Source organism: Larus michahellis, chromosome 16, assembly GCF_964199755.1.
Source record: "Larus michahellis chromosome 16, bLarMic1.1, whole genome shotgun sequence".
Taxonomy (NCBI): domain Eukaryota; kingdom Metazoa; phylum Chordata; class Aves; order Charadriiformes; family Laridae; genus Larus; species Larus michahellis.
Genome location: NC_133911.1, coordinates 1959206 through 1978255, shown reverse-complemented (window position 1 = coordinate 1978255; position 19050 = coordinate 1959206). Strand labels below are relative to the sequence as shown.

Genomic DNA, 19050 nt, shown 5'->3' with positions numbered 1-19050 from the left:
TCCTCACCGGTCCTACAGCCGTAAGAGAGCAGCACCATGCCAGCAAGCCTTGCTGGGAAGGCAGAAAACCTTCGGGTTGAGCAGGAATTTAAAGCATTTTTGGCGATGGCTCTTGCTTGAAGCGTAAGGTCAGCTGGAGTGCTGGCTTGCTCGTCTCTCTGTGGGAAATCTTGTCGACTGGCTTTTCTTTGAGATGTGTCAGCCACAGCCCGGGCTCCTGCTTAAAATATCCACTTTGTGATGCTGGACGAGGCCAGAAGAATCAGGTGTTTCCTTGAAGGATGGGTAAAACACTCAACTTCCCCTTATTTTGTAGTGGTGATATGTGAAATCCTCGCATTTGATGATCACAGTGTATGAAAACACCCAAAGCAGGGCTCTGCAGCAGGAGAACAGAGCTGCACACTGTGCCCATCACCATAAATTCATGCAGCGCTGGTGTCACAACCCTGCAGAGCGCTGAAGAGGCCAAGCGTCCGCTCGCTTCTCAGGCCAGCCGCTTTTGGTGAAGTACGTGGTTTCCCAGCACACTCACACACAAACGGGAGGTGGCCGGGACTGACAGATTATTCACTTTAGGCTGTCTTCAATGGCACAGAGCATTTGCACCAGGTGTTATTTCAGAATAGCTTATTCTGCGACACGGGAACGACCGATTTTCCTTCATCGCTGAGACCCAAAGGTACCAGCTGCATCCGCCGAGACGATCTTTTCAGCTCCCTTCCAGCTGTTTTCTGCAACGCTGTGATAAAATACTTCCAACGGTGCTCCGCTCCATGTTTGTTAGTGCACCCTGTGAGCCCAGTGCAACTCTGATTTGTGACAACATCTGCTGTTAAACCTCGCAGGGGGCTGGAACAGGACAACCAAGCACGCAAGCTTTACTGTTCTCTCTGCTCGCTTAGTAATACAAAGATTTCCTAACTGAAAGCATCAATCGCCTTCCCCAGGCCCTCTCTCCCCTTTCCAATTTGCAACCACAGCACAACCATCCCTGCAGCTGAGCTCGCAACTGCACACTTGGATAAATTCCCCTTTGGAAAGTACTGAATGGAGCAGGAGCTGGTTTTACTTCTGTTGCCGTTTCAGCGCAATTTAGCAGCTGGAAACGAGGAAGAGAAATCGATGCCACATGACCAAAGCTTTCCGCAGATCATGGTTGGGCATCCCTACAGCAGCATTTAAATAACCAGCAGTATTTCAGCAGCCCAGTTCCATGACGGTTACCAACGGTGGCAAGCAGAGCCCCTTGGAAAACACAAGGGTAGACAATTTTGAGTTAAGTTTCTTCAGATATTTGCAGGGATTTAGTCACGCTGCTGGAAGCCGAGTGGGCTAATCAATCTCTTGCTGTGGTTGCTGGCCCATCACCATGGTTTTCTGGCAACGGCTCCTTGCAGGTTATCTATCCACAGAGCTGGGCTGGGAGATGGGCAGCCAAGCAGGACCTTCTGGGCTGAAGCCTCCTCATCCCCAGGCTCCATCCTACGGCTGTTGCAGCTCGCATGTGGCCTGCATCGCAGCAGGCCACATCAAACTGTTGCTTGTATTTCCTATCAGCGTGCGGCGTCTTGTGCAAGCCTCCGGGTTGGCACCTTATTAAACGAAAGCTCACACTCCTGCTGACGCTGCTTGGCTGGAGATGCCGCTCAGTTGGCCTAGGCTCAGGTAGCAGCAGAGGGCCAACGTCTTCCAAAGAGCAGAAAGGCCAAGCTCTCCCTGCCAGACTGACTGCGTAGATCGAGAGCTCAGAGCGCTTGCCAGCCTGAACATCTCCCAACGGCTTCATCCCCACGTAGTGCACGGCAGCCCTCACCAAACTCCTACCACGCAGTATCTCACCGCCATCACGGACCGACCTGCAGCCAACAGCCAACTCGCCTAAAGGCAGTTCAGTGCCTCACGGCCAGAGGTGTTGGATCTCAGGGTGTAAGAGCATTCTGGGGGAGTCTGATTTTGAGCTTACTGCCCCGCAAAAGTAAACCCTCTCGTGTCTGTGAAACAAATCAAGTGAGCAGCGCCAGGGGTACGGCTGTAACAGCTTTTCTGCTCTGCAGCTAACGCTTCTGACAAGGCAACCAGCTTCAGGTCCCTTCGTCTGTAAAAATGACTCATGCTGGAACGAAATGCAGCAGGAACAATCACGGCCACCCTTTTGGCAAGGAGATGCCAACATCTGCAGTTGGTTTTAAAATTTTTCAGGATGCTCAGTGAGTTAATGGGGCTTTTTAGAGGCCCTGTTTTTCCTTTATCAGCTAAAATGGTCCATGGCTCAGATAAAAAGCTCCGTGGGTCACAGGAATGCAGCAACATCCAGTATAACTTACCACTGGCTTGTGCACACTAAAAACCATCTCTGTGGAGGAATCCCTTCTCCCGAGCCTCTCCTGCCACATGGCCTCTTTGGCTTTACCAGCTCCTGCACCAGGGAGGGCTGATTCCGGGCAAAAGATTATTCCACACGCCAAGGTCTGCTCCTGCACCTGAGACTTCTTGAGGAAATAAGGTTAAAACCTGAACACGTTAACACAAGCAGACAGAGCGCAACATCTGAGATCGGTGTATTCCCTGACCTTCTTCACAGAAACGGCTGATCTGTTTCTGAAAACACTTTCCTAGAAAGAAACCAGCCTTAGGCAGACACCTGGCCTGGAAATTTTCTGTTTGACTTCTTCAGGTTTAGGGACATTTTCAGCAATAAACGTGGATGTAAGCGATGCATCTGCTCCTCCTTGCCCCTGCCTTTGATAGCGCACACAGCCTCAGCAGAAGGCGGCTCCCAGCAGTGGAAATGGCTTCTAATGCAGCTCTTTCCTGCTGAGATGCATTAACTCCCTGCCATGTTCACGACCCTCCCCAGAAGACGTTTAAATGCCTTACAGGACCAAGACTGGGAGGAAAAAAAATCCCAACACACTCAAACCTTTAGTATTCTTGGGGGAAATCGTCTGTCCTCCTTGCTTAGGCTTTGCTGTAGTGTTAGGCAGGAGTAATCGCAGCTCGCCTCTCCTCACTTAACATAAAAATGAGGCTCCCACAAATCCCATTCCCACAGGAACCTCTTTTAATTAATTATCCCTTTTCTGTTTCATCTCTCTCTTAGTTTTTTTTGTATTTTAATACCAGTTTTTTTGTATTTTAATACCCTTCAGGAGAAGACGTGCTGCAAAGATCTTCTGGGACTACCGGGTGCATCCTGAGGAGCCACAACAGCCTGCAAACCTGTGATGATCTAGAAGGTGACTGAAAAGCCAGCACATATTGGTACGAGAGCAGGTAAGCAGGCGGCACGTGGTGAACAGCACAAGGGGAGCAGAAGAAGCAGTTTTGGTCCAAGACTGCTGTTGGATGTGCTCCTTGCAGTGACACTTGTGGGAAGCTGAACCTCAAGGGAACATACCCACAGCTGGAGACCTCAAGGTCTCACACATAATCTGCTCACAGCACTCCACATGCAGCTTAATTTAGCTTCAGAAAAGGCAAAGCTTGCCAAGCTGCAGACCCACCTTTTCAGAGCCTTTGGGTAATTCTGAAAAAACCTTAAAACCTTTGAAAACTCCCTTCCTGGCATTTGCAGGACACTAACAGGACAAGTTCTTCCCCCCTCAGAACATTAAACGTTAAAAGCTCAAATGAGGGGAGAGACTTTCTCATCTCTCCTCTACCCACATGCTGCTCACCGTTCCCACTCCCTCCAGCCAGCAGTTTTCCAGCTCTTCCAGCCAAAAGATTCAAGCTCCCCAAACAAATTGCCCTGCCCGGACACACTTTGATTCGCGTGGCTGTTCAAAGGCTCTGTAGCAATTTCTTCCTTTCCGATTGAAGACAACCGATAAATGAATCACAGTCCTTGCACGGCATGGCTCCGGTGTTGCACACTCAAGTTCCCAGCAGGGTCTGACACGGCCCATCCTCTGAGAGAAAATTCATCAGGTGCGCACACCGACTTGGCAAATATTTGGCCTCATTTACATACAAACTCGCATCCATTTAATTCAGTTACTGAGCTGCTACAAACCATCACGTACCCACTCACATTCTGGCTGAAAAATGACTTTTGCAAGCAGGGCACCCGCAGGACCTTCCGCAGAGGTCTAACAAACGCACCTTGAGACCTGCTGGGTGGGGATTTCCACACGGATGAGCCTTTTGGAGATCTCCAGAGTGCCTGTTGCCAAACCGCGAGGCCGGGAGGGGAAGCAGCCGAGGATGAGGAGTCGCTGGATGTCGCACAAGCAGATACATACATATGCATATATTAAAGGTGAGATTTTTTTCTCCTTTTTTTTTTTTTTTTTAACAAAACAGAGAAAAGTGTTTTATTGTTACTAAAAAAAAAAAAAACCCAACAAACAATGCTCTAGTGTTTTAGGCCATGGATTCTCTAGCTCAGATTCATGGCGTGGAACACATGTTACTAGGGAAAGTGTCTTGTGGACATCCCCGGCCACAACCAGGCACCCTCCTCCCTTCCCCTTGGTGATCAAATAACATCCTTATGCAAGTACAGCAATTGTTTACATGTAAAAGTAAGATTAGGAAAGTATTTAATGTATTTGTAACCTTTTTCCTTTTTTTCCTTGTTTTTCCTTTTTTTTCTTTTTTTTTTTTTTTTTTTTTAAAAATAAGAAGTGATTTAGCAGCTGGAAAGAAAAAGACAGCATCATGTGAGCAGCTAGTGCTGCACAGACCACCAGCAAATGCTCCACAGGTTACTCGTGGTCCGCGGACCACAGTTCACAAACTACGTTTTTAGGGCTTCACAAACTTTGCAGACTGTGTTATGGTAGATGCTTCTTCACAGTGAGAGCCAGCAGGTCATCTTTGGTTGTTGAAGAGAGACACCCAAGAGACTTAATGTACTCGGCAGCAGCTCAGTTTGGAGGACTGCGTGGCATCGGGGTGCGGTCGAGGTCCCTTTGGGCACGCAGAAAACACGTGCTCCGACTGCACTCCAAAGCGACCGCTGTTAATCTGTACCCGGGCGGCACTCAGGCTTCGGACACTGTCACAGGGTGGGCAGAGCCAGGAAGAGCATCGCAGCACTTGTTCCACCTCTTGACTCGTGTAGGGCGCTTTTATTTTCACCCGCACGGGTCTGTGGGTTCCTTAGGCACAGCAAGGCAACTGGCAGATGCGAAGGGCAGCGGCAGAAGCTGGGCGACAACGGACGCACAAGCCATGGCGAAGGGCTGTCGGTTCTCTCCTCGAGCGGCTGCGACCTCCGCAGCTACCAGCGTCCCAAGTCCCCAGGACAACGCCACCGATTCAAGTCACACAGAGACACCGCGGCCACACGGCTGGAAAAAACGAGCAGGGACTGGGCACCGAATGCCCCCGAGGTTGTCTCCCAGCCTCGCGGCAACGTGCTGGGAACCAAATGCACCCACACGGTACAGCAGCCCAGCTGCTCATCGGCCATTAAGTTCTCTCTGCAGAAAAGGTCTCCCAAGCAGCAACCCCCTTGGTGTTTTGTTTTTGTTTTTTTTCCTCCTTTTTTTTTTTTCCTTTTTTTTTTTTTTTTTTTTTAAAACAACAATTGCTCTCACCCCTCTTTTTTGGTAGACACACATACATACACACACTATATGTACACAATTTGGAACCGAGGACCTACGCAATGAAAAGGAAGCCAGCACCGCTCAGAAATGGTGCACACATTCAGCAGCTGTCAAAGGAGAAGTCGTTTTACTTTCTTTTAAACTTGCAATGTTTGTCTTTATTTTGTTCTTTATATTTTGAAAGTGAAAAGAAATAGTATTGAGTCAATTTCTTTTTTTCTTTTTTTAAATATTTGTTCTATGTATTTACAAGCCTTAAAGTTGCTCTAAAGGTTCTGAAAGTATTACTAGAACTTTTTTCCCCAGGGTAGCACTGTTTTGAATGAGTTATTTTCGGAGCACTCTGGTCCGCAGCGGTTTTCTCAAATGCATTTCCTTCCGTTCCAAGGTTATGTACGTTTTGATTACTATTTTCTTTTTTAATTTCTGAAGCAAGCTGAGAGGCAGGCAGAAAAATCTGATGACAATTAAAAAAAAAATTTGATCTCTTCCTCATCTAGCTTACCCCAACCCCCTTGAAAGTTTTGTCTATTTATCATGCTTTGAAACAAAACTGAGGTGCATATGAAGGGGAGGGAAATTTATTTCTTTGCTTTTGTTCTATTATACAATTTGTTTACAGAAACTGCAAATTTAAAAATTACACTGGCATTTGCAGTCCTTAAAATAATAAATTAAAAGTTTTCAACTTTTTTTTTTTTTGCTAAACAGATTTGTTTCGCTTTGTGTTTTTGTAAGTATGAGTCCTTGTTTAAAAAGAAAAGAAAAAAAAAGATTAAAACAGAAAATATTTTCTATAAATAATACATGTGTTTTGGTTTAGTGCTCCCGCCCTCAGGTTTGACGTTTATTTTTTTTTTTTTCAAGTACCTTTTTTCCTCCATGATCACCTTTGTGTTTCTCTATTTTTACCTCTCCCACTCGTGCATGTGTGGGGGAAGGGGGGGTCTGCGCGAGAATTGGCCTTGCTGCACTGTGATTGGCGAAGACGTGAAACTTTTTAAAAAAATACTTAAACTGTTTCTTTTTTTTTTTTTTTTTTTTTTCCTCTGTATTTTAAGTTTTAATTATCCTCCGACTCCTCTTCGGCCTCCCGTAGCCACGTGAAGAATGCTGTGACAGATTTTAGCGCTACTCCTTTCCCGTTCTGCTCCGCTGGGTCCTTGCTGCTCTCCCACTTGTAGAAGGCATCCTCCGATATGACCTCCTCATCATACAGGCAATCAAAAAACATCCGCAACAAATCTGCAATAATGGAATAACGGGAGAGAACAGCTGTTAGTACTGTGCGGTTTAAGTCAGCGGACAAAGGCATGGTTACGGATAAGGGGATTAACGTGACCTTTAATGCAAGAGATGCAGATACAAGTAAAAGGACGGTCTGTCACTGAGTTATTGCTTCCTGGCTAGTTACACAGAGCTGAGAGGGAAAAGAGGTCCCCCTGATGCTGTCGGATAACGCACGCTCCGCAGAAAAGGGAAAGCTGGGAAAGCAGCCGTGGGAACTTATTATCTAGAGATTGGCCAGCAAACAAAGTACACAGCAGCCTGTCCTCCTCTCACTGGACCGCACAACCTGGCAGCCTGGCTCCTCTCCAACACCTGATTTGTCACGGCTCAGCAGGAGGGATGATAACACATGACCAGCGCCTTACAGCTAAGGATGATCGAGTCGTGTGTTTTGGGCCACTCTTTGATTTTGTGCCGCAGGCTCCGTGGGAATCCCTATTTCTTTAGCAACTCCCCACCTCTTTTCCAACAACAGTTTCCTGCAGTGTCTCTGGGACAGGACTCATCAGTTGTCAATTCATTTTATCCCCTCCAAGTCCACAGACACCTGTGGTGCAGCAATACAATTACAACACTCGGTGCTCTCACATGTCCAGGTATTGTAAACTCAACAGATTATTTTCAACTGCTTTTTTTCCCTTCTCTTTATCAACAGAGGTTTGCCTTTCCTTCTGCATGGCTGCTTACAGGAGCAACCTAGAGAAGAGATGGCCTCTGGCCAACCGTTTGAGCAACTGCGCCACTCTACAGCCGGAATCCGGACAAGCAGAAACCACCGAGCGCTGTTTTCTCTCATCTGCTACATAAAATGGTAAGATTTTATTTCCACTGTCAGGAGAAGCACAGCCTCTTCCACACCCTATTGCTGGATTTTACTCTCACAGAAATAGCTTTTCCTCAGGCTGTCAAGGTTCGCATCCCCCGTGCAGAGGCAACACTTACTAGGAGGCTGATCAAGTTTTACTATTGATGCTTGTAGTGCATAAAGTGCTTGTAGTTCCTTCTCTGTGTCTGAGTCTAGGTACTTGAGTAAGATCGGCACTCTCTGTTTGATAACAGCAGTGTCCACACGGAAGCTAGAAGAGTCCGCTGAGGGGAAGAGAAGAAAACAGGGTCAGCTTTGCTACACAGCAGCAGGGGTGGATCTTTTATCACCTTTATTTATTCAAATAGAAATCACAGATACGCGTTATGCGCGGAGAAAAAAGAGGGAGCGAAACAACAGGAAGTATTTCTGACCCAATGGCTTTTGCTGCAAGTCTTGATCCCTCCAGTTCTCCAAATTCAACCTGTATCTGCAGCGCCCCTGGCCCTACCCCGCCTGCTGACACACGCAGAAGGATTATAACCTTACTTGCAGCGCAAATCCTTGTGCTGCCACAGACAACTGGATGTCCAAAGCCTGTACAATGGCTAGGGCTAAAATTTCAGTTATTGAGAAGGTTTTTAGAAAGGTATACCTTTTTTTCCCTAAAAATATTAAGGCAGAAACAGAATCATAAGCTGCACATGACATAAAAATATATAAAAATACACATTAGAAGTCCATCAGCAATGGATAAATTATTCAGCAGCTTTTAAGTAGATCATACATCACAATTAAGCGATATTTTGAAAACAAAAGGAAAAAAAAACCCCTCAATTAGAGGCAAGGTCAAAACGTAAACCAGAAGGTGTTCCCTATACACATCAGGGAAACCCTTGTCCTGTGTCATTTCGCCGTTAACACTAGGTGGCATCAGAAAGGTTCTGTTCTCAGGGAGAAGAAAGGAGCTGGGCTGTCTTTTCCCTCCCAGCAAGATGAAGTTCAGACCATTCTTTCCACCGAGCGTGACTCTTACAGCTAAGAGCAGAACCGGGTGCTTTACAAGCACAATTTTTTGCCTTGCCAGATGCCAACAGTAAAGTTAAAGAAAACAAAGTGAACTAGAAAACAAAGTGAACTGACCAGATGTTTCTGGCTGCAGCGCTTTTATTCAAGCCCCCCTGAGGGTCTGAGGCTCACACATCTGACATGGGAACCCACCCTTTCCTCCATTTCCAGACGACTGCCGTATATTCAAGTAATTCATAAACCGTGTTTCCAAAATTGCAACTTTGGGCAAAAAACTATGAGGACGACAGAGATGCAGGCTGGCTTCTCTTCTGCAACCCACGCTTCCAGCTCGCACGTGGCAATCTGCGCTGGTAGAGCGCCCACGCGTACTTGCTGACACCGGAGTGGAAATGCTAATTATTTTAATAACGTCTAGCGCATTTCCACCTTCACTAGAAAAATCAATGAACAATCTGACATTACTCAGAGTCGTCTGAAACGTCTGCTCGCGCGAGGTCACCAGGACACGCCAGCGCCTCGAGAACACCACAACCTGTCGCAGGAGGAGCGGACATCCCCTTCTCGAGCGCTAGAATTCAATACGGTGCAAAAGTCTTAGTGTGTGATAAAAAAAAAAAAAACCAGCCTCTGGGAGGGAAAACTGATATAAACCTGAAAAATAGAAAATCATTTTTTGCACGTTTGGTTTGTGTGATGTTTGTATTGCGGGTTACTCACCTATAATAGCTGCTTTACAAACTGCTGTCATTAAAGCTCTAAGGAATGTAGGTGAACTCATCTGGCTTTCGTCTAGATTAGCCTGAAATCAAGAGTAAATGGACCAGTTAAAAACATGCCGCTGCATGAGAGCGACCATTTCCAAACTCCACCGCTGAATTTGGCAGCAAGTTCCAGTTCAGCAAAAGCTGCTGCAGTAGAAATTCAGTTCACCGCTCTGCAAAAACCCAGCGTTCCCAGTCACTTCTTGAAACTAGCTCGGGTTCATCAACATGCAACAACAGTTCTCAGGCGATCAATACACCATTTAACTACTCCCACAACTCGTCATTTGTCTCCAAGAACAAGCCAAACCAACAATGCTTGGCTTTTACAATGCCCTTATACATTTTCTAAGAGTTTTAGGCTTTTCCAACAAATTTTACAGCAGGCTCCTTGGGTGGAGATTTGTTTGCTTTGTAGAAGAAATTCAGAGAATGGCTATGTAACTTGTCCAAGACTACAAAGAGCCTGTGTGTGTCCCCAGATTTTCAGTGCTGCTTTCATTCCACTCTCGACTTCTCTAACGGCAGGAGAAAAATGACATTTTTTAACACATTGCTCCAGCAAGAGAAATAACTGAAGTGAAGCTGATCAAGATTTAGGTGTGAGCACAGATCTAAATGAATCAGGTTGGGTATAATTTCAGACACTAGATTAAACATCTGGCTTAAAGGATGCAGCCAGAGATAGAGGGCAAAGGATCAGTGGGCTGACAGGGCTTTTTTTTCTTTTTCTTTATTTTCTTTTACAGTTACTGGTCCAATGCACTGGGAAAGGTACACGTGCGCTCACTGATTCCCCAGGATTTTGCAGCACAAAGCAATTTGGTAGGTCGCGTTGCAGAAAGCAATGAGAAGCTTTTATCTCCTATTTTGGGAAGAAAGAATGTAGCGGTGTCCTCTGTCTAAAATGTAATAAGTAGCCAGAAGCAGTATTTTCAGCGTCAAAAAGTCTGCAGTATTTAAAAGGCAGTTACACAGTTACATGTTAACACGGCTTGAATTCTTTCTTCCTAAAGCTTACTTTGAAATAACTGACTGATTATATTTTAGAATTTAATTCTCTGGACTTGTTGATTGCACAGGCCAAATCATCTGCATATCCTATGCCTAGGGAGGAGCCTGCAGAGATGCTCCTTTAGATGAGAAAATATTTATGAAAGCAGCTCATGAACTGTGTGCAGGGAGGGTGAAAATAGTCTTTGTACCTCTACCCAGTCAAAGATTTGTTCATCATTCGCCTTGTCCTCAACAATGAGTTTTTCTAGCTGCTTGTTCAGCTCTTCCGCAGAGAGTTCTTTCTCTGAAAGTGCTTCTGAGGAACTGGAACAGTCGGACTCCGTGAAGTCCAACTTCTGCAACATCAGAAGTGACGATGAGAATTAGTGAAATATACTTCCCTATGCTGAATTATAGCAAACCGAGGCAGCAAGCTACACTTCATTCTGCTTTCCTGCACCTTTCAACTGCTAAGTTATCATTACAACGATTTATATACTTTCTCTGTTCCAAAGATTAGAAAGCATTTTACAAACACGTGGGAACTACATTATCCAGCAAAGAGAACCAAGCGTCTCAGAGCAACTCCAGCCCTGCACAATACGAGCGTGCACAAAATAAAAGTGCATGTTGCTCAACGAAAACGACGGGGAGCTGGAATGCAATTACCAGAGCTGGCATTCGCTCAAACGAATTGCAGCTAATGCCCCAATTCATTGCAAAACGCGACTGAGGATCTACAGTCCCCTCACCAAGCCCCAGGCCTCGGTAATCCGTGTCATTTCCTGCAGCGCAGCACCTCCTAAGTGCTAAAACAGGGCAGTGGATCACTTAGAGCTCCAAAGGGAGATCTCCGGCTTCTTCCTCAGGAGTGCCACCAGCAAGAGCTGCAAGGTGCCCTCCATCAGGCCTGGCTCTTCTCGGCCGTGAACCCCCCCGGGGTCATAACACAAGGCGGGATGAGTGAATAATTGCTGTAATTTATTCCAGCCCTTCTGCAGATGGTCTGTCCTTGCTGCAAAACTCATTCTTGAGTTCTTTCCCCCCCGTTGGAGAACCAGATCTCCCAGGCGAAGCCAGCTGGCAGGAGATGTGTGCCTGGGTTTGGAGGGGACGAGCCCTTCCTCCTGGTATTTCAGAAAGGAGGTGCTGAGATAATCTAACCCCAGCTTGGTGAGGGAGACACTTCACCGCACGTCCCACACCAACTATACACAAGAATGGGATGGAAGAGGATGAACAAACCAAAAATCAGTGTGCCAAAATCATTAACTAAGCAGTTTCTTGCTCTGAAACTCACTTGTTCCATGAGAAAGGTATGTACATCCTCCCCTTCGGGTAAGTAGTCCTTCCAACTGAGGCCAGACTCCCTCCATAAGGCTCCCACTTTCTTATGGCTCTAAAACACAAACAGTTTGTTCCTTTTAAAGACTCGAGAGACAACCAGGGGAGTTTACACAAGCCGGAGTGGTGCAGCTGTGTCGGGAGAAATAAAGAACCGTTCAGCCACCAAACAAGATGCCTAGCAATGGAGTGAAAACGTCTGGAAATCCCGTGCAAGAGAAATCATATATGCAATCCTGCCACAGCTATACACATCTTGTCAAGTGGTCAGACGCCACGGTGATGGGTAATAAACAAGGCATAACGTGACACGTGGGGTTTGCGACAACTTCAGCCAGAGATTACCTACGAAAAGTGACACATTGGAACAAGGCAGTTTCCCACGGCCGTGACACCGAGCTGGCAGTTAGATGACTTAGATTCTTCTGACTCTGTCATTAACTTGCTCCGTGACTCACTCTCCCCCTGCCTTGCCATTAAGGCACCAGCAAATTAGCTACTTTTAGAAGATAATTGTTTACATGGCTGTTTTCTGTGCAGGGATCAAGCCTCAAATTCAGGTACATAATACCAAGTTCCCCTTTCAATTCCTGGAATTTATTGCAAACCTTGAGAAAAGCGCCTTTGCAGCACATACAGTTCAACCTTCCGCATCCTCTAATGTCACGCTGACCTTTCGCTGTCCTGCCTAAGACGGCACATACACAGTTCTAACAAGAAGAAAAATACGAGTAACAACCAGCTCTTTTCACCCAAATGCTCTGCCGAAACTTTTACCTTGTAGCACCTGCACAAGGGAGACCACTGCGTAGCCCAAGTTAAGCGCTGATAAAAGCAGCCTGATTTTTAGTTTACAAAGCAGATTACAGTTTTAAGTTTACAATGCAGATCATTAAGAGCTAATTGTGCGTAGTTCCTGCTACGATTCATTAGGATCTGAATTAGACGACTGATATTACATTGAAATACCCGAGTCCGAGTATTGGCCTGGATGAGATCGAATTCGAAAGCTGTGGCAGAAACAGAAACCCAAGGCTGTGCTTCGAGCCCCAGAGCACAGCAGCTTTTCTTTCACAGAACAGAGAAAAATAAATGGAAGCCGACTGTCCAAACAAGCCTAAGACTAAAACAAATAAATAAAAAGTCACTATTTGCATTGCTAGACTGAAACGCTCCTGGAACATTCAACCTTATTTGAAGGCATGCTTTAAAAAAAAAGAAAAAGGCAAGTGAGGGATTTTACAGGGTTTAAAATAGATACTATCCAAAGTGCAGTATTTAGCTGGATTATAAAAAAAAAAAAAAAAGACAAAAATGGAGACAGAATTATAGGGAAACCACCAAACTGTTTGGACACACAAGTGTGAAATGTGTAAGAGAGCTCGAGAAGTCACAGGGTGAAAAGGTGTCACTACCCCTAGTGATGGGTGATTCTTAAGAGTTGGCAGGTTTAGTTTGGATAAGCACCCAGAAGTCTGAGAGAGGCCATCTGAAGCTTATCCGAACCCTCAGAACCTCTCCGGTCTGCAAGAACAGCTCTCTCGCCAGATTTCCGGCACTTGCTGCTTCTGGTCAGCCCAGAAATACCTCGAGAATGTCCCTCTTGCAGTATTTCAGCACACTAAGCTTCTGGAAGAAGCCAGGTGCAAAGGTACCTGCAAAAGGGAAAAGTGATGAGAAAAAAAAAAAAAAGTTAACTTTTTGGAACCTTGTAAGGCTTGGTTTGAAACTGGGGATGAAGAGGCAGGTTTGCTGGGTTATCTGGACTGGCTGGCCCATCCCTAAATATCTTCCTGTGGGAAACGTGTAGAATTCACGCGTAAATGTACTCGCTGCATCCAGCTCCTATCTACGAACGGGACACCTGGACACTTACCATTTGTTTGCATAGAAGGTGCAAGATTTCAGCAAGCAAGACGCCGGCTCTTCCCACAGGAAGCAAAGGTTTGCTAAATTCTCTAGAATGAAAGAAAACCAGATATTTTTTCCTTGTAATTTGGATTTGGAACGCAAGGCAAGGCGTAGCGATCAAACTGAGGCAGGGAATCACCTTTAACTTCTGCCCGGGATCCAGGATTGGATCTAGCTAGCACTGCCCATAAAGGACTTCAGCGATGCAGCGCACTTGCCACAATGGGGCTAATTACAAAGGCTTTATTTTTATTTAACGTCAAATCCACTCATTTTTGTGGGATGCTGCATTCAGACAGCAGGACCCTTTTTTGGGGGAAAAAAGCTATTATTTTCTTAATATGCTACTTACAGGAAAAGGGATAGGCTACTTACAGGAAAAGGGAACTATTCAACTGTCTTCTAGTTAACCCCCAGGTACATAAGGACACGTACAAAAAAGAGAAACCCTGGTCCTGGAAGCAGGTTCCAGTCTTGCAGGCAAGGTAAGGTTTTGTGCCCGTGTTTACGGCAATGCCCAGGTGGTGGTTATTACTCTGAGACATAAAGACTCCTGCGCGATACCTCGCTTTCTTCAAATCTAATTCTCAGAGCCTCAGCGTGCTCTCAAACGAGCCCGACTGTACAACGCCGGGGTGTTTTTTAGCTCAGCTGAAACAAACGGGACTGAAGTAGATTTACGGATGCGCCTTTCCTCCCCGAACGGTGACTATGGAGCAGCGAGCTCCCTTCCCACCACAGCTTTCCGCCTGGTGCCAGTCCCCAGCGGTGTGCAGCGAGCCTTTCATCAGCTCCTGCGAGAAGCTGAGCCTCTAACGCTCCTCCTCTTTTACCTACTGATGGGAACCACGCTGTGAAATGACTCCATAGCATAGCCAGGCAGCTCAGCCCGGCCGACACTGAAAAAGAAGAGCGTTGCTTACTGTATAAGTTCTCTCATAGAGATTCCTCCTTCTTTTAACATGGGGGTCACCAACTCAGCTAGGTACAACCAAATATGGGGTATATCTATGGCCATATCGTCTGCCATCTCCAAGGTATCTGAAAAACTTTAAAAGAAGAAGGAAAAACGTTAAACATTAAACACAGTTTCATTTTGAGACTTTTCCTGCAAAGCAAATCTGCACTTTAAAAAGCTTTTGCTACAGAAAGGAGAAGCAAAACAAAGAGCAAATCAAGGAGGGAAGAGAATCACAAAGGTAACAAAAAACCCCAAACTTATCGCCATCTTATGATTTCAGTGCTTCAGAACTGCCAGGAGTGACTTTCTCTATGGGACAACATGGGGAGTATGTGGAAAAGGGATCGCCTTGTGTAAAACCAGCAGATACACCCAGGAAAGCTCCATTTACAATAGTTCTCGCAGCTCAGTAACAGATTATCTAACTAGTAAACTCTGTAAAAGTAAAAATTTTTGTCTATAAATACAAAACACCTGGACAAAATACAAAACAATGGAGCCTTCTTAAAAAAATCCAAACATTTACACAGAAGGGGGCTTAATAATAACAGAAGTCCAAACGTAAGGTAATCAGCAAAATGCCTGCAGGTCTGCAAAACAACAAGAAAAAAGTTCAACACACCAGAGGGAGGGTTCCATTCAGGACAGAAAATGTGGCAGGATGGACCACAAAATCCCTCCCCAACTCTGGATACAGTTTCCAAAATTGCTGAAAACTCTTCTTTCCGATAAAAAAGCCTTGTAGGTGGCTTCACTTCCCATGCCTGGTACAAGATGATCATTTTTCCGCCTCTCCTGCCAGTTTTCATCATGATTCATTTCTCCCTGAAAACCTTGAAAATCCTGGGGGCTAGTTTAGCGACTATAAATGCGTGTTTTCTCCTGTGCTTCAAACCCAGACACCATCTCCTTTGCTTTGTTCTTTCCATCCTCTGCTACTAGTTCCACCTAGGTTTATCCAAGCGTTTCTGCCAGAAATCGGTTTCCTGTTGTGCATCTCTCCAGACTTGCGCTGTGACCCGCACTCATCCCATAACCCCTAATTACACAGTAATTTGTCTTGCGTGAATAAGTACAGTGGTTTTCCGTGTTCTTCTCGTGCGCTTGCTGAACACCACTTGCCTTTTCATCATCTTCAGGAGCCGTTTCACTTCGTTTACGCTGCACTCAGACTCCTTCATCAAGATCCTACTTATTTGGCATCACAACCACTTATCCACACGCCAGGAAACACAGGAACGGCTTTAATCACAATCCATTATGGAAATGTATCACTTCAAACGAGTCGTTTTGACCATCAGCGACTGCGCGGACACAGACAAGAGCACTCCCTGTGGATATATATTTTTTTACTGCTGTTCCATACGGTTTTGAACTCAGGCTGCCTTAACTTTTCCTGTGAGCCACTGGATCGCATCACGACGACATTCACTGCTGGGCACGGGTGCAGGGAGATCCCCATCGGAGCGGGCAGCGGTACCACGAGGAGATATGATTCAAATAAAAGCAGCAAGACGGGGCTAATGACCCAGAAACTCAGTATCTGAAAGCTTTATTTCATCCGCTGGCTGCTTTTTGTGGTTATCCCCGTTTTAATCATCCTGCGAGGACCGAGTGGTGCCAGGGACCTCCCTGGGAACACGGATCCTTTTACAACTGGACACCAGTTCAAATCCAGGCTGGGAACGCAAAACCCAGAGAGCAGAAATGAACCAGCAGCCGAAACTCAGATCTCTGGAGGAAGGTGCAACCCACCTGATACCGCACCTGGCGCATATTCTCCTTTCTCAGCCCCTTGAGGCCACGTCTGCTCCTTAAAACTGAGTTGTCCTGAGACATTACATCATATGGGCGAAGGCTGTTTTACCAGTGGAGAGCGGCTGCGGTTCTGTGGGTGCACAGGACCTGAGGCTACGCAGCTTCCAGGCATTAATGTCACCTGAAGACTGTTTACTTCCTCCTCCTCTGCTAATCGTATTTAGTGATTTGCCAAAAGGCAAACACTGACAAACGCGTCACAAACCAGAAATCTAAACACACACGTTTAAATAGACACCTATATCTTTGCTTAGAAATAAACACTAACATAAATACGAGAATATTTACATTCGCTAAAGCACACGAAATACCTAAAACTGTATTACAGTAATTATATAACTTATAAATACACCCGGTGAAAATATGCCTTCAAAACGGACGCGTGGAGAAGGCAGGGTACCGAAGCGAGGTGGGAAATCGTTCCTCTCCAACGCAGTGTTCGTTTGGAACGAACAATGAAGAAAAGGATCCGTTTCTAGGCGCAGAATACAAACCCCTTGAAGAAATCCTGCTTGCTCAGCTTTCCCGACTGCACCAACTGATGTAATAACTGGCCCATGTGATCCCTGGTGATCTGACTCCTCTCGAGCGTCGACTCCACTCCCACGCGCACGAAAACGGGCAGCAGATTCTGGGCGCTCAGCTCCTCCACGCACTGCATCGCTTCCTGTTCAAACGACACACAGGACCATTTGCCTGAACTGAAAACATCAAAAAACGGGGCAGCAGAATGTTTTCTACTGTAAGATAGTTTAGGGTGCGCTGCTTAGCACCTGGCACGTGGGGTTTTTTTGATGGTGAATCAAGAGACAGCTAGCTTTGGGGTTTTTGGGGAATGAGTATTTAGTGAAGCTGCCAGGCAAAGGTGCTGAACTAGGCTGTGGAAGCTCATCACAAATCACCACCAAGATGGCAACTGAATAATAATAATAAGGAGAATTTAAACAGAATCATAGAATGGTTTGGGTTGGAAGGGACCTTAAAGGCCACCCAGTTCCAACCCCCTGCCCTGGGCAGGGACACCTCCCACCAGCCCAGGTTGCTCCAAGCCCCGTCCAACCCGGCCTTGAACCCCTCCAGGGATGGGGCATCCCCCACTTCCCTGGGCAACCTGGGCCAGGGGCTCACCACCCTCACAGCAAAGAATTTCTTCCTGATATCCAATGTAAATCTACCCTCCTCCAGTTTGAGGCCGTTACCCCGTGTCCTGTCATAACACTCCCTGATCCAGAGTCCCTCCCCATCCTTCCTGTGGGACCCCTTCAGGGACTGGAAGGGGCTCTAAGGTCTCCCCGGAGCCTTCACTTCTCCAGGCTGAATATCAGGCAGGCAAGAGAATTTTTAAAATACACAATCACACTCCAGGGTACAGGTTTGTCTGCTCAGCGAAAGGACAGGAATTGTCTTCTGGATGCCACCGAAACGCCTATTATTTCATCAAATATCAAGCCAAGCCAAAAAGAGGACATTGGGTTGGATTCACTGCTGATCTGATCTGGCACAGAAATGCCCGCGTTACAAACCCACACCACGTAAAGAAGCAGAAAATAGGTGGGGAGCACTTGGAGGAAAATTTCCTCTTTATAAAGCTTCTACTTTCTGGCATGTGCGTTTTGTAACCTAAGCAAATAAAACACCCTTGGAGACCTTCAGAGAAGCGCTCAATGTCACACTTCAGACGTCTCCACTGTCACCAGCACAGATCTTCACTGACCTTCTAGGTTCAGCCCAACGGATCTCAGCAGGCTTCCTGACTAAAGACATTTGCTCTTTGTCTTAGGTTATGCCTTTACTTATCAAGAACTGGCAGCCCCAGACGCATTTCTGCAGGCCCCGAACGCCTTTTTTCTGCAGGTCACGAGCCTGGCGGTCCCAAACCACGCTCGGGTCAGAGCTCTTCCGTCAGACGTGCCCGACGGATCCCGGCATCTCCAGGACAGACAGGTGAACACGCTGCTGGTCGACCCCGCTGTCACTACACGCCGGCATACAGCTCAGCAGCTTTAATTCACAGTCGGGTTAAATACTGAAGGCTAAACTCATGAGAAACGGCTATTCCTCTGCTATATACTACATTGACGCGCTCATACATGGCCTTATTAATGAGCGTTTAAGCTGAATTAGTCAGAAGTCACACGCCGCATCTGAAGAGCGCTGAGGATTTACAGCTCTCAAGTAACCCCCTAATGCAAACAAGACGCCTCAGTCTGATGCACTTTTTTAACCAAAGGTGCACTTGTCTAACACAACTCGACTCTATTTCCAGCCAGCCAGAAAAAATGTCGCTGCGTTCGCACGCAGAGAAACTGCAGCAGCCCCTCAGCCCCAGCCAGCCGGGGGCGAGACTTTGAAGTCTATCGCAGAAAGAAAAGGACCGGAGACTCCTTTGTTAACCAGCCCCGCCGTCCCCGACCCCTCCTGCCGAGATCTGCCGGGCCAGCAAGCTGGGTGACAGTGCCTATCAAAGTGTATTTTTTTTTTTTTTCCCCTCCAAACCAGGATTTAATAATTTCTCCTGATAACCAGATGTGAACCAAAACAATCCATCAGAAGAATGTTCCTCTTTCCAAT

At 46.3% G+C, this 19050-nt stretch overlaps 1 protein-coding gene across 26 annotated transcripts in view; it reads right to left on the bottom strand.

Moving 5' to 3' along the window:
• Window positions 1–6581: 6581 nt before the first annotated feature.
• The window catches only part of EIF4G3 (eukaryotic translation initiation factor 4 gamma 3), a 156250-nt gene continuing 143781 nt past the window's right edge, over window positions 6582–19050 (bottom strand). For all 26 annotated transcript variants that reach the window (XM_074560530.1, XM_074560536.1, XM_074560531.1 and 23 more), the window contains 8 exons: window positions 16974–17146; window positions 14624–14749; window positions 13666–13747; window positions 11746–11844; window positions 10655–10801; window positions 9406–9487; window positions 7794–7940; window positions 6582–6806 (listed from right to left, as the gene is read on the bottom strand). In XM_074560530.1, the coding sequence (XP_074416631.1) occupies window positions 6625–6806; window positions 7794–7940; window positions 9406–9487; window positions 10655–10801; window positions 11746–11844; window positions 13666–13747; window positions 14624–14749; window positions 16974–17146 (1038 nt within the window). In that variant the 3' untranslated portion in view covers window positions 6582–6624. The remainder of the gene's footprint in view (window positions 6807–7793; window positions 7941–9405; window positions 9488–10654; window positions 10802–11745; window positions 11845–13665; window positions 13748–14623; window positions 14750–16973; window positions 17147–19050) is intronic.